Raw genomic sequence first — 14229 nt, 5'->3', positions numbered from 1 at the left:
GTTCATAGCTGTAGTTTTTATATGTTCTTTAGGGCAACGGTCCCCAACCTTTTTGGCACCAGGGACTGGTTTCATGGAAGACAGTTTTTCCACAGACCAGGGGTGGGGGGAGATGGTTCAGGCAGTAATGCAAGCGATGGTTCAGGCGGTAATGGGGGTGATGGGGAGCAACGGGGAGCGGCAGATGAAGCTTCACTCGCTCGCCCACTGCTCACCTCCTGCCATGCGGTCCGGTTCCTAACAGGCCATGGACCACTACCGGTCTGCGGCCCGGGGTTGTGGACCCCTGCTTTAGAGTACTTGTCATATATTATACCTTCGGCTGGCCAAATTGATTGTAAGATGAAAATAGCTACCAATAATCATGGTCTTTCATTATATCAAGGCGTTTCACAGACAGTATTTTATTTTATTTATTTTTTATTTTTTTAGCATCTTTATTGGAGTATAATTGCTTCACAATGCTGTGTTAGCTTCTGCTGTATAAACAGACAGTATTTTAAATTCCAGGTGTACCATCACCTAAATAGTGTTAAGAACCATTGACTAGTTTTTTCACAAGGAGGAGTATCTCTTGGACTTTCATTTTTGCTTCCTCTTCTCTGACTTTGAGAAGTCAGGTAGTTACAGGTAATTGTGAAATTAACATTTAGAAGAGCCTTAAAATCCTAAGACCACAAGGAGGTTATAAGGGAAACCTAGTTATGGAGGAGAGATTTTCTAGCCTGGATAAGCTGCTTCTCAAAAGAGCTTACACATTGTCCGGACTAATCATCACTGGCAATGTTGAGAAATCATTATAAGACAGCAGAGATTTCCATCCCCAAGACTGAAAGTGAACACACGTTCTGATTTTTCAAAGACCAAGGAGAAGATGAATTGCACAAATGTGTGACCAAGAAAGATGGGGTGGCTGACAATATAAAATACCAGGAAGAGGTCAAGTGGGGACAGTTGAGAAGAGGAGGCTGGAGCTGGTGATTAGAACTCGCTTGAGATCGCTGAGGAAGCCAAAGCTCTGAGGGAACATGAGCTTAATGTCCTCCCTGAGGGTCATTTGGAGATGGAGTATTTAAAAAGGCGGTTGGTGAGCACTTAACTAAGAAAGTGGAGATCACTGTGAGTCACGGTGGGCTCATCATTAACAGGTCCTGCCAGACAAGACTCATTTCACTGGACTAATAAATACAAGAAATGCAGTTGACTTGAAGGGCACGATCTCCATCTGAGTAGAATTTTGACAGTGTCTTCAGTCCTAGCCTTGAGGACTGGGATCAACCAAGATCAACTTAACGTGATTGAAGTTGATCATTAAGGGATGGATGTCCAGCTGGAGTATGTTTCTCATAGTATGTTTCTCTCTGGCTCTCCTGTTGGCCCTCTCCTGTTGACCATTTCAACTGGGGAGACTTGGACAAGGAAAGGGATAGCGGATAGCCTGCTGATCAGGGGTGCAAAGTAGTGATTAGCCAGTACGTTGAATGACACAACTGAGACCAAAAGAAACCAGGAATGAGAAAGGGAAAAGAAGAAACAAGGTCCAGAGGAGACTTGCTGGCCTGGATCAATGGAATGAATCTAACAAGATGGAGACCGATAGCAGCAAAGTGCCACGTTTTGCTCAAGTACACCAGCCACTCAAGTACCAGCTTGAGGGGCCAGGGCTGATCAATGGTAAAAACAGAAATAACCAGACATTGTAATTGACGGCCGTGGCAATATGAGCCTTCAGCATAATCAGTCTAACCAAAACCAACCAAACAAACAAAAACACACACAAAACCTCACATAATCTCACACCTCACACAACTACAATATAAATGAATGTTGATGTTGAACATGGCAGAAATGGAAATAACCTTACTTTGGACCTCATTTTGTGATTGCATTCATTATAATAACAGAGAGCACGGTAACTATTTAAAATATTATTTCATATTTATACATGCACATCCTCAGTTAAGAGCAAAATTTGGTAAACCATGTAACTTTGGGTTTGGAAAAAACCAATTGCTGGAGTGTGAGTGACATCAGAAACTCTGCTGAACAGATCACACCTGCAGAGTTGTGGAGGTTTGTCCCAAGCATCCAGTACGTAACATGTTTTCAGAGAAAGACCACTATGGTGGTTAGGAACCAAAAAATGAACGGGTAAGTGGGAGAAAAGGAAAAGAGGACACATCACTAGGAACTGGTGGAGATAAGGAGGGAGGTGAGGAGGAGAGACACAGCAGGCTAGAGGGATACACCTGTACTTGATGAGTCATATTCCTGGGTGACTCTTCGGTGTTTCTGTGCCGAGACTTCTGAGTACAGCCAGCGATGACTCGCATGCTATAGCCACTGTGCTTGATCTCAGAAAGAACCTGCGTCATCACACACTGTACTTTCCCTCTGTGACATTTAACACAACAATAACTAAATAACTACGTGAGCACTTATCTCTCTGCCCATCTAGATGCTAAGTTAAGTCCATGGGAACAAGCACTGTGTTAGTCTCTGTCATCCCTGTATTCTTAATGCCTAGTGTACAGCCATAATGAGCATGTACTAAGCACTCTATCAACATACTTGAATGAATTATTTTTTAACATTGCTCAGCAATTCAATAACTGCCCTATATTGTGGAAATTTTTAAAACAGAAAATACAATGAAAAGAAATCATGCGTTTCACGTTAGCGAAAGGACATTGCAGCCTGCAAACGAAAGATACGTATCTCAATACAATATAAGGAATAATTTTGACAACTGAACACAGTTCATAAAGCAGATTATCAGGTAAATCTCATCACGCTCATAGGACATGTCACATTCTCTCCCTATAATGCATTAAGTTAGAAATCAGGAACAAAGAGATAAATAGAAAACCTCCATATAGAAATTTTAAAGCACACACTTATAAAAAACAACCACTGTGTGGGTCAAAAAAGAAGTCATAAAGGAAACTGAAAATGTAGATAAACAATAATAACACTATATACTTTTTAAAGGGGAATGCAATAAAGCAGTATTGAGAGGGAAATTTAAAGCCTTAAATGTTTATATGAGGACAGAAATAGGATGGAAATCAATGAGTTGAGCATCTAGCACAGGGAGTTAGGAAAAGAACGATAGATTAAAACTTCCGCAAGTCAGAAAGAATAAATTAGTAAGACTGGAAAACTTCTGGCAAGACTGAATAGGAGAGAGACAGGGGAGAGGGACGGAAAGGGAAGAGAAGGGAAGAGTGGGAGAGGGGAGGGGAGGGGAGGAGAGGAAAAGACAAGGTGGTGGGGGGAGAGAACAAATATAAAGTATTTTTTTTAAGTATAGATGCTTCTGAGGTCAAGAAGATAATAAAATGATAGCATTTTCAGCTTTATAGCAATAAAGTTGAAAACTTAAATGTTCAAAATTCTAGAAAAATGTATGACTCAAGAAGAAATAAACTATAAAAACTGAGTTAGTCGTAAAAACAACAACAACAAAAACAAACAAACAAATGAAAACTTTCCCCAGAGAAAAGCTTGTGCCCTGTGGTTTTATATGTTAAATCTCACAGTCAACAAGTAATTTCAAACTATTACAACTCTTCCAGAGAACAAAGAAAACAAACTTAACTCATTTTTTTGAGCCTAACTTTAATAACTAAATTATCCAAGGAGAATAAATCCTATTAAATATAGGGACAGACACCTTAAACAGAATATTAACAATCTAGCAAGCTATAAAGAATAATAATCATGAAAAAAATGGATTTATCCTAGTAATACAAACCTGTATCAACATTAGAAAGATCAATCTATTAATTACCAGGGAAAAACCTGTATGATTGTCTTAACTGATGAAGAAAAATCATTTGATCAAGTCAATATCTCTTCCTGACTTATTAAAAAAAAAGATCCTTAGCAATTAGGGATAGAAAATAACTTTCCTACACTGATAAATAATATCTATCAAAAAAAAAAACAAAACTGAGTTGAAACTCAGTATTATATTTGATAGTGAAGAGGCAAAAGTATTCCTGTTTAAGATCAGGAGTAAGAATGCTTTCTATTACAACCCCCATTCAGCTTTGTGTTGGCAGTACTAAAGGCCAACTCAATGATAAAAGAAAAAATAAAATGAAATGTATGAATATTATAAAGGAAGAGGCTGTTATCCTTCAGAGCTTATTCACTGTCTACCTTGAAAACCTCAGATCTCAGAGAATATTTAGATAAATTGTTAGAATCGATGAGGGTTTATCAAGGTTGCTGGATACAACATAAATATTCACTATCACTTGTATATCTATATGCTGGCAATTATTAGATCACACGCTTTTAGAAAATATCTTTCGCAAAAGTCCCCAAAATATAAAGGATTAGTAATGAATAGAAAAAAAAATTGGTGAAAAGACTTTATGGGGAAATTTTTAAAGTATATTGAAAAATAATAAACAAGATAAAAATAAATGAAGAGTTATAACAGTGATACCAATGTTAAAGATGTGCCTTTCACCCTGAAACCATTAGTGAGGACCAGCCTGAACTGTTGGGGTCCAGCCTTTAGTTAGTCCTGGCCTTGCAGTCACTCCTGGTTCTCAGCAGGGATGGAGCATCAATTTCCATCACTAACCTCAGAATTCATGGATATTACTCATCTGGAGGTGCTTGAATCTGTCTCTGAGAAGGGTGACGGAGCAGGAGACCAGATGCTGTGTTTCATCTTCCAATAAAATGGTTCTAGGAGCATGTGCATTTAAAAACACATTTTAAACACATTTTCTATGCAGGCACTGCTGCAGGATCACAGCTGCACAACCAATTTTTTACACCAAGGAATATCTCACCCATGATGAATTCAGCGACCTTATTTTTCATTTGTGCATATCTCCCCCCTTCGTATTTCATTCCTTAAATATGCCATTTGTGCCTATAAAGCGATGCCCATGACAGTGAGATGCCACTGTCTTTATCTCCAAAGTGGTGACAGCCAATTTATCACTTTCATTTTTATCGGCAAGGAGTTTGTGGAACAAACTTACAGTCCAGAACTCTGTAATTAACAATTCCCTCTGATCTCTTCATCAGTATGTCTAGAACAGGTTGAGTCATGGAGAACATATTTTTGTTAGTGTTATCTAGATCAGGGCTGGGGAGGGCAGTGACCATGACTGAAGAACTAAACAAAATAAAAAATGGCACTTTCCAAAAATCCTGCATTGTATTTATTTTGAAATATTTTAATCACAGTGTATTGATTGGTACGGTCAAATTGTACCAATTGCCTGCTGATTTAGCTGCAAGAAGACATACTTTGGAAGATAACAGTATTATATAATATAACATTAAATTATTACATTATATTTTATATATTATAGCATTGTTATAACATTTTATAACAGTAAATGTTAAATAACTTAGTATTAAGCTAGAAGCAACTCTCAGCCATGAGTCTTGAGTCTTTGTTTCACGTCTAACGATACTTATCCTCTGCCTGTTCCTTGATATGTGATCCTGGCAGTGTCTGCAATGAGCTGGTCCAGAGCTTTAGCAAGCAGTCCTATTTAGCGTTACTTTGAGGTGCAATCCTGGACATCTAAAGTTCAGAGGTCATGAGGCTGGCGGATGGACTTGGGAAAGGATTGAATGCAGGCTGCTTTATCAAGAGACAGGAAACCAAGGTTGTGGAATACAGTTCACATTTTCAGCTGTATCAAAAGCCTTACCTTTGGGGCTTCCCTGGTGGCGCAGTGGTTGGGAGTCTGCCTGCTAACGCGGGGAACGCGGGTTCGAGCCCTGGTCTGGGAGGATCCCACGTGCCGCGGAGCAGCTGGGCCCGTGGGCCACGGCTGCTGAGCCTGCGCGTCTGGAGCCTGTGCTCCGCAACAAGAGAGGCCGAGATAGTGAGAGGCCCGCACATCACGATGAAGAGTGGCCCCCGCTTGCTGCAGCTGGAGAAAGCCCTTGCATAGAAACGAAGACCCAACACAGCCAAAAATAAATAAATTAATTAAAAAAAAAAAAAAGGCTAATACTTTAAAAAAAAAAAAAAAAGCCTTACCTTTTTGCTTTTGGTAGCTTCATAGTACTGTCATGACTTACCATCCCAATCTGTAAAAATATTCCTTGGCTCAGATGGCCCAGAATTGATTCTTGAAAGTTTTTTTTTCCCTTTGGTTTTGTTATGTCTTCTTTGTTGTTGTTTTTAATCTGGGAGGATCACTGTCATTTGTTCCTTTGTTAGATAATCTGCCTTTGATCAAACATCATTACCAACATTTGACCTAAATGGAGTCAATTATTGCTATTTTCTCATTCTTTAGTGGTAAATTCAATCTGGACAAGTTTATTAAAAGCAAACTAAAACTAAAATTAAACTTAAGGTTACTTTCTTTATTCCAGTAATTTAAATAACACAGAGTAAAACAGATACGTTTCCATTGTTGATTCTGGTTCTTTTCCCTTTTCTTTCAGAAAGAACTTTATACAATATTGCCCACTGAAGATGGAATTCAGCATGAAGACCATCTTGGGCTCCATCAAAGAGATCGCTGAAAAGCCAAAGGACCTCTAGGATGTCACACCTCATGATGTACAGAGGGCCGCAGTGCACTCTACAGAATTGGGCTTGAAAAATAAAGAAGGCGGACAGAGTTTCCTCTCTTACTGGAATCTTCTGGAAACCATAGCCATGGGATATTCCTGAATGCCTCACATCCTTTAAGCAATGTTTAATGGCCACCTGTTGCATGAGGGCTCATCAGGGAAAAGGACCATTTCACGACAACCTAGTACCCTGGCCCTAAACTTCGGTGTCCAGGCTAGTGGGGCTGGGCCATGTGGAGAATTTGTTTTGCCAGGACAGGAGGTCTCGAGGGCCTGGAATCCAAGAATTTCCAGGAGGTCCTTCTCCATATTCCTGCCAAGTCCGTGGCCACCACACTGCAAAATGGCAGAGCCCAGGTTCATATTCTCGATACAGATCCCATACCTTTTTCATTGTGCTGACTCTCTTTGCCATGGTGGGGCTTTTTATGGCCTGGCAGGGTAAGGGCCTCAGTGTTCTAGCCCCAGGTGATGGAGAGTCTACCTGCCTTTGGTTCCTTGAATCACTGACCTGGGAGCCCCATCACGTGGGGCCCCAAGCAGAGGCCCCAGGTAGCCACCTCTCGGATGTCCTAGCTTAGGTGCTGCTGAGAGTTTGTCAGTACTTGTATCTCCCCTCTGCCTTAATGATCAATGTGTCCAAAGTCACAAACTCAAACCACAGCGCATGGAAATAATGACTTATCCTATGACTGCCATAAACGCACTCCAGTGTCTCAAAGGTACAAGAGATGTGTGTCAACATAGAAACAGTCTCTATTCTGGGGAAGAAACTCCATGAATGTGTGTACTATTGACTCTCAGTCAAAGATGCCATTTTTCTATTTGCGGGGCATTGATGTTTTACACCAGGCCCTCTCTTCTTAGATAATTGCACTTGACACTTTGGCGTCTACATTCTGAAGGCTTGATGCTGAAGTTTCTACTGCCCTTCCACTAGGAGGACAGCCTGTGGTGCCCACAATGAGATCTGGTTCTTTCTCCTCATTTGTGGAGTGACTTGGAGAGCAGGGAGCTGATTTGCCGAAGGACCACTTGGTAGACAGGTAAGAAACTCCTCGTTTATTTAAATGTAAGCTTAACCGTGGTAAAGATGGAAAAGCCTCTGGGAAGATTTCTTTTACAGAGCACATTTCTGTTGCCTAGGATATGAATCCTTAAAGTCTGTCTGTCGGAATTTACAAACAGGAATCTTCCCTGTTTCGCATGGTTCCATGTTGGCGCGTGTTTGAAATGCCCTTTGAGTTGCTAATTATTTTGTTTGTATTCGGTGCTCAAACAATCACATGGGAGGGTTTTCACCTTGGTATTTTGGCTCCTAGAATGGTAGGTACACGAAAAGCTTTGATTCTCATCCAAGAGGTATCATGTGGGAGTGAAATCTCCAAAGAAGCAGTGGTAGTATGCCCCTTTGATGCTGTATTGTTTTTTTAATGGAACCCACGTTCAGAATTCCCCAAGGAAGTAGCTGAGACAGTGATGCTGAACCTTACTTCAAAAGGGCTATTCTCAAGTCTCCCTGAGCATATTAATGTCCAGAATTATGTAGGAGCTGCTGTGTAAAGCTCCAGGAGCACCACCTATGTAAATGGATCCACCAAGTGGCCCCATGAACTTGGACCACCATCTTGTTGGTGGTGCAGCCTTGACCCTAGGGGTGCAAGACTGGGGCTGCATCTAGAAGTTTCTGTGACGTCCATTGAAGCCACCCATCATAAAAATCATTCTCTCTTTTCCTCTAGTCTTACTTTATGGATAAAAGCTTGGCTTGTTAAGTGAGTACGTCTAAATTAGACCCTGAAATTCTGAGTTTGGAGCCACCAAGAGAGCAATGGTTATTCTCTTCTTTGAAAACAAGAATAATTATTGTCTGGGGAAGTTTCATTTTAGAAGGTGAATGCAAAGAGGCCCAGCACGTACGGCCCAATAGGAGAAGCCCAGTGTATTCTGCATGCTGGATATATTCTTTCCACTCTCAAATGCAGTGTCAGCCCATCTACTGTGCAGTGCCCACTCCCCTACCCATGGGGACCCTACAATGATATTTTCTGCCGAAAAGGAAATATTTATTTTAGGAGGCCCTTTGCAGGCCCCTTCTTGCATTCTGCAGTGTTCCACAGCACTAAGCAAGTACCGTATCAACTTCTAGCTTTAAGTAGCAGCGTACCTTCCAAAACCGGGTTTTACAGTATGGCTAAAGGTTGGGTGAATGGCACCTCATCGCTGAGCTAAGTCAGAATCTGTTGTCTAGAGCTACGGGTGTTTAGTAGAAAACTTATAAAATGATATATTTTTTTTCCGTTCAGATTTGCTTAAACAGGTGAAAGTGCTCTGTGCTTAGAAACTATGATTGTACCTTTCACGTTATCAGATGCAGTAGATTGTGTGCCTTAGTTGTGATTAGGGTTTAGAGGCTAATTAGCTTTTGCCAAGATATCTGTTCCAAAGAGCTGGGAGATCTGCCTTTGTTCCTAGAATGGGCGTCCCATGGGGACATTCTTTCATACCCCCTTGGTTGCTCACTATGGTAGAGTCACCCTTGATACAGCTGCCAAGAGACAGTGACCCCTGTGGGCTTGGGGGAGGTGGAACACCTCCAGATGGAACACCATCTGTAGACAATGAGGCGCAACGCCCACGTCCACTTCAAGAGCAGATGCCTTCAGGGGAGTTTCTGTGGGTGGCTGGCTGGTTGGTAATTGGGTAACTCACCCTCGTGTGATTTTGGAGGCGTCCACACCCTCCGTGTCCACATGGACTCCCCTGCCTCCTTTTCACAGACGCTTTGGGGACCAGGCTGTCTATTGGAGCCCTGCCGGGGGTTGAAGAAACGTAGTCAGTGTACTGGGCAATGTCCCCGGGGAGCTGCTGGTCTCAGTAGATCCTGGGAGTGAGGCAACAACGTCAGCCAGCACGGGGATGCATGAGCACAATTTTGGTGATGATGAAAGATAGTCTTTGGCACATAAGTCATGACGGAGGGAGACAGGCTAGTGACAACAGCATTTTGGGGGTGGGACCCTGGCAGCAATATCTGTAAAGCTCCCCGGGTGGTTCCAACGTGCATCTGAGGCTGAGACCAGTGGACCAGGACTTCCTGAGAAGCCCCGGACAGCTGGGCCCGTCTGGTCATCGCGCCCGCCTGCGTCTCCTGAGCTCTGGCCCACCGCCCTGGCTCCTGACCCAGCCCCTCGCTGCTCTCCCACCTCCAGGCCATTTACCTTTACACCGAGGACCTCCTCTCTCTCAGCCTGTTCACCCGCCGTCTCTTCCACCATCCGGCCCTTCCCTGAGGCCGCCGCTACCCTGCGCTGCTCCCCACTGCGTGGCCGCTTATCTTTGCCCTGAGCATCTGCGGGGAACGGCACTCACTGAGCTCTGGCTCTTCTCACCCACAGGACCTTCTCCATCATTCCCCTCCGGCCACCTCCATGGCCATGCCTTGCATCTAAGTTTCATGCAGTGCCAAGACCCTCCTGAAATCCCAGATGCAAACCTCCCAGTCTCTAACTCACACTCCCTGTGGTATTCCCATAGGATGAATCCTGTCCTTCGGAGAGCTCTCCCCCTGGGCTTTCATGCTCTCTCACATCACACTGTTTTATCTTCTTAATCCTCTAGTTGTCCCTCATCTGTGTCCTTGGGGGTTCCGACCCTTGTGTCCACCCCCTAAAGGTTGGTTTCATTTTCAACCGTCTTCTCGGGCAGCTTATTCAATCCGGGCTTCAAAAAGAGCAGTTTTGTTTTGTACATTCCCATAGCACCTTGTGCTGTGCTGAGACCCACCACAGAGCATTCACATTGTCTATTTACTTGTCGGTCTCCCAGCCTGAATTAGTCAAGTTCTCTAGAGAAACAGAACCAAGAGGATTTCTATAGATACAGATGTATAGATCAGGGAATTTGTGTCTATCTATCTATAGCTATCTATAGCTAAATCTGTCTCTTGCTATATAGAGAGATGGAGGCAGATTTTGATAGATAGATAGATGGAGAGATTCAATAGAATTACAATTAGCTATTGTATAGATAAAGATCTATAGTAGTTACATACAGTTACATATAGTAGTTACATCTATAACTATAGATAGATGTATTTGTATGTATGTATCCATCTGGAGATTTATTTTAAGGAATTGGCTCATGTGATTGTGGCAGCTGGCCGGTCTGATGTCTGCAGGGTGGACCAGAAAGCTGGAAATTCAGGCAGAGATTCTATGTGGCAGCCTTGAGAGAGAATTGCTTCTTCTTTGGGAAACTTTCATCTTTGCTTTTAAGGCCCTTGCCTGATTAGATATGACCCATCCACCATCCCACCATCCCCTGCCCAACCACATTATGGAGGGTAATCTGCTTTACTCAGAGTCTGCTAATTTCAATGTAATCACATCTAAAATAAACCACATGTGGACTAGCATTTAAATGACGGGGCCCCATAGCCTCGTCAACTGATACATAAAACTAATGATCACATCACAACACCCGTCTCAAGTACTGAGAGCAAGCATCTTACCCAGCACCTTATGTGTAAATACTTTGTGTCTAACTCCTATATAACGGTAACAGTAACAATGATCTGTACAGTTTACTGAGTTTATACTACGTACCAGGCTTTGTTCCTTGGCCTTTGCATGCGATATTATATTGAATCCTCACAACTATCTTTGAGGCAGGTAATTTTGCTTTATGTGAGGTGACTAAGTTCAAAAAGTTCCAATTTATAAACCAAATGGATGTAATCAGTGAGTGGCAGGGCTGGGCTTTGATCCAGGTCTCTTGGATTCTAGCTATAACCCCGATATTCTAGCACTTTCTACTCTTTCCCTCACCTACATTGTTACATAGGGTATAATCCTATGCTCAGATGGAAGAGAAATGTGTCTTTTCTGCGTCTCTCGAATTGTTTCTGCAAATGAGTATTTATGAACAACCTTTCTCCTCTCAAGTGTGTAAAAAAAAAAAAAATTCCTGGGGTTGCATTAGGCCTCTTATAACCCAGAGTCTCTCTCTTGACCCCCAGCTGCCTCTTGTTTTAAAACAATACTTGGAAGGAGATAAATCGATAGCTCTCTTGGCAGAGCCCTTACACGGGCATTAGGGTATCATTACCATAACATTATGCGTCAGGAGCAGTTTTCCAAATGACACTTCAGTGAACCCAAAGAGCCTTAAATCAAAGAAGAGAGTCTTGGGTTGTGACCGTTTAGTGCAAAAAACATGCACTGACTTCTGGTTTTTTAAATAATCAAGAAAACATCACACAGAGGACAAAGTCATTTAGCTTATGATTCTTTGGACTACTGTCTGGGTCCAAGTAGATGTCACTCTTTTCTTTTCATTGTTTCTTGTCAGTGCTTTCAGATCCAGGCCCTAAAATTGCATGGTATTACGAGGAAAAACAAAAACAAAAACTTGCATGGCAGTTGGGAATTCTTGACTGGAATATTTGTAAAAGCGGGCTAGAAATGTCTTGGGGGAGGGGACCATGTCTTACTCAACATTGTATCCCTGGCTACTTGAACAGTGCCTCATTCTAAACACAGAGGAGCCCCAGACCCATTTCTTCAGTTGAGTCATTGAATCCCTTGGGGAATCAGGTCTTTGCATAACAAGTTGGTTTTCCTCTTTATCCAATAGCTTGGTTCTCCAGAAAATATATAGAACATGCCTTTCTCATGCAGTTTCCAATACGTTTTCCAGAAAATAAGATGTACGCTAATGCCATTTCAATTGAAAGAGGTTTTCACTAAGAGTATTACGGTCATTTAAGAAGAGTAACTTGCTCTTTATGTTGTGCAAAAGACTTTGTCTGAAGCACCTGCCTAGTCAATAAAGCTGTCCGTTGCCTGTAATATAGATGTAGGTCCCCCGTCCACATCCTAGAGCACGGTTCTCGGTAAAGTACCAGAGCAGGCACGCTAATGCCAGTCACGTATCCCTGCGTGGTGGGAACAATTGTGTTTTCTTTGGAGGAAAATAGGACAGATGAAGAACCTGGCCAACCATCACCAAATACTCAATTCCTCCCTCATGCATGGAATCAGTTTCCAGGAGACTGAAGTGATGGCTGTAGAACCTGTTTCTTTCTTCAGAACAGCCCACAAAATGTCCAGCGTGAAGGGATCAAAAGCAACCACCCAAATGACTTCCCTGAGGGAACATTTCCACGCACCATACGGGGGCTCCTGGCCCCTCCTCGCCCCGGTGTGGTGGAAGGTCACTCCTCACCTCCAGCTCTGAGCAGGGAGGGAGTGTGCCCTGCCGAAGGAATTCGTCCTCACCTCCCAGACCACCCCGTCTCCCCTTCCAGCGGTCCGTGTGATGAAACAGATTCCCGCCACATCTCTCAGCGATGGCCAGGGTGCCACTGGCTACAAATGCACTGAGAAACACTCACTGTTTCAAGAAAGTGCCAAATAAAAAGTAACTCAGCCAAAAAGGAGGAGTTCTGGGCACAGATCAGCTGGTGAAGGAGAAGAAAGGCCCAAGAGAAGAATCCAACTCAGAGGGGACATGGTTCCCTACACACCCTGCTCAGGGGGGATGTGAGAGCCCAGGGTGTGTCCTCTGTGATTCATTGTGGTTACAGGTGGCCACAGTGCTCATTACACACTGTCAGCCCCGTCACTACCAGAAAGCACCCTTGCCTTCTTCCAAAAGCTCCACGTTAAACAACTTGTGCAAGCATTACTATGTTTTGAGAATCTCTTTATTGGGGGGGGGGGGTCATTCAGCTCGTTAAAAGAAAACAGAAAGGTTGAGGGGATGCCAACAGATGAAGCAAGGAGACATTGACAAGTTGATTCCATCAGGGTTGAGAAAAAGCACGCCAGGGTAGGAGGTTGCATCGACGTTGGGAGGAACCCTTTGTGAATTTAACCCTAAAAGTCCCACACAGGTTGTGCTTGTCAGAACAAAAAAAAACACATCCGGACTTAGTAAGGAGAGATTTTTATTAAAAAAGGATTCTTGGAAGGAGGGAAAGAGACTGTTGCATTAGGGGCAGGGTGGCTATTGCATTTGGGACAACATTCTATCTGTAAGGTCAGCAAGCAACAGTTAGCAAAAGGGGATCCTCTTTTTTTATAGGAGGAGCAAAGTTGATTCCCTTGACCTGTAGTCTAGAAAGAACTAGGCAAAGGGAAGTGGGGTGAAAGGGTGGCATGATCCAATGTAGACCAGAGAATATTTTCCTAAGAGCACCCTGTGCTGGCGTGAGAGGCTGCTGGCTCAGACTGAGGGGGGCCAAAGTTCAAGGTCCTGGGGAGCAAAGGGAGACACTGAACCCCAGTTTGGTTCACAAGCATTTCGTTCCAGTTGATCAATGGGGACAGACCACTCAGGACATCATTTATGAGACAGAGGATGGGAATCTGGAGGGTCTGTGTCAGGCCTTGTCCTAGGTGCCCAAAGGGAACATCTGTGAGTTTTATCTAACTCAGGTGGGGAAGGAAGGTTCTTTGCAGTCAGCAGTTTTCCAGGACACAGAGGATGGGGCAATTCCTTAACCTTCCCTGTTTTCCAGGAGCACAGGGTTTGGGTAAAGTTCAACATTGTCTTGGGTACATGGAAACAACCTGAGTGTCCATCGACAGAGGACTGGATGAAGAAGATGTGATATATACACACACACACACAATGGAATACCACTTAGCC

At 43.1% G+C, this 14229-nt stretch overlaps 2 protein-coding genes across 12 annotated transcripts in view; both read left to right on the top strand.

Annotated features, from left to right (window-relative positions):
• PUDP (pseudouridine 5'-phosphatase) overlaps positions 1-6652 on the top strand; it is a 133097-nt gene extending 126445 nt beyond the window's left edge. The window contains exon 4 of the mRNA XM_082375904.1: positions 6442-6652. Coding sequence (XP_082232030.1) covers positions 6442-6522 — 81 coding nt within the window. The 3' untranslated portion in view covers positions 6523-6652. The remainder of the gene's footprint in view (positions 1-6441) is intronic.
• Positions 6653-6840: 188 nt separating this feature from the next.
• The window catches only part of NLGN4X (neuroligin 4 X-linked), an 886820-nt gene continuing 879431 nt past the window's right edge, over positions 6841-14229 (top strand). For all 11 annotated transcript variants that reach the window (XM_082375567.1, XM_082375570.1, XM_082375557.1 and 8 more), the window contains exon 1: positions 6841-7619. The gene's annotated coding sequence lies outside the window, so the exon portion shown is untranslated. The remainder of the gene's footprint in view (positions 7620-14229) is intronic.

This window comes from Balaenoptera borealis (genome assembly GCF_965194805.1).
Source record: "Balaenoptera borealis genome assembly, chromosome: X".
Classification (NCBI taxonomy): domain Eukaryota; kingdom Metazoa; phylum Chordata; class Mammalia; order Artiodactyla; family Balaenopteridae; genus Balaenoptera; species Balaenoptera borealis.
The sequence above is the reverse complement of the archived record's forward strand: the minus strand, read 5'-3'. Positions and strand labels throughout refer to the sequence as shown.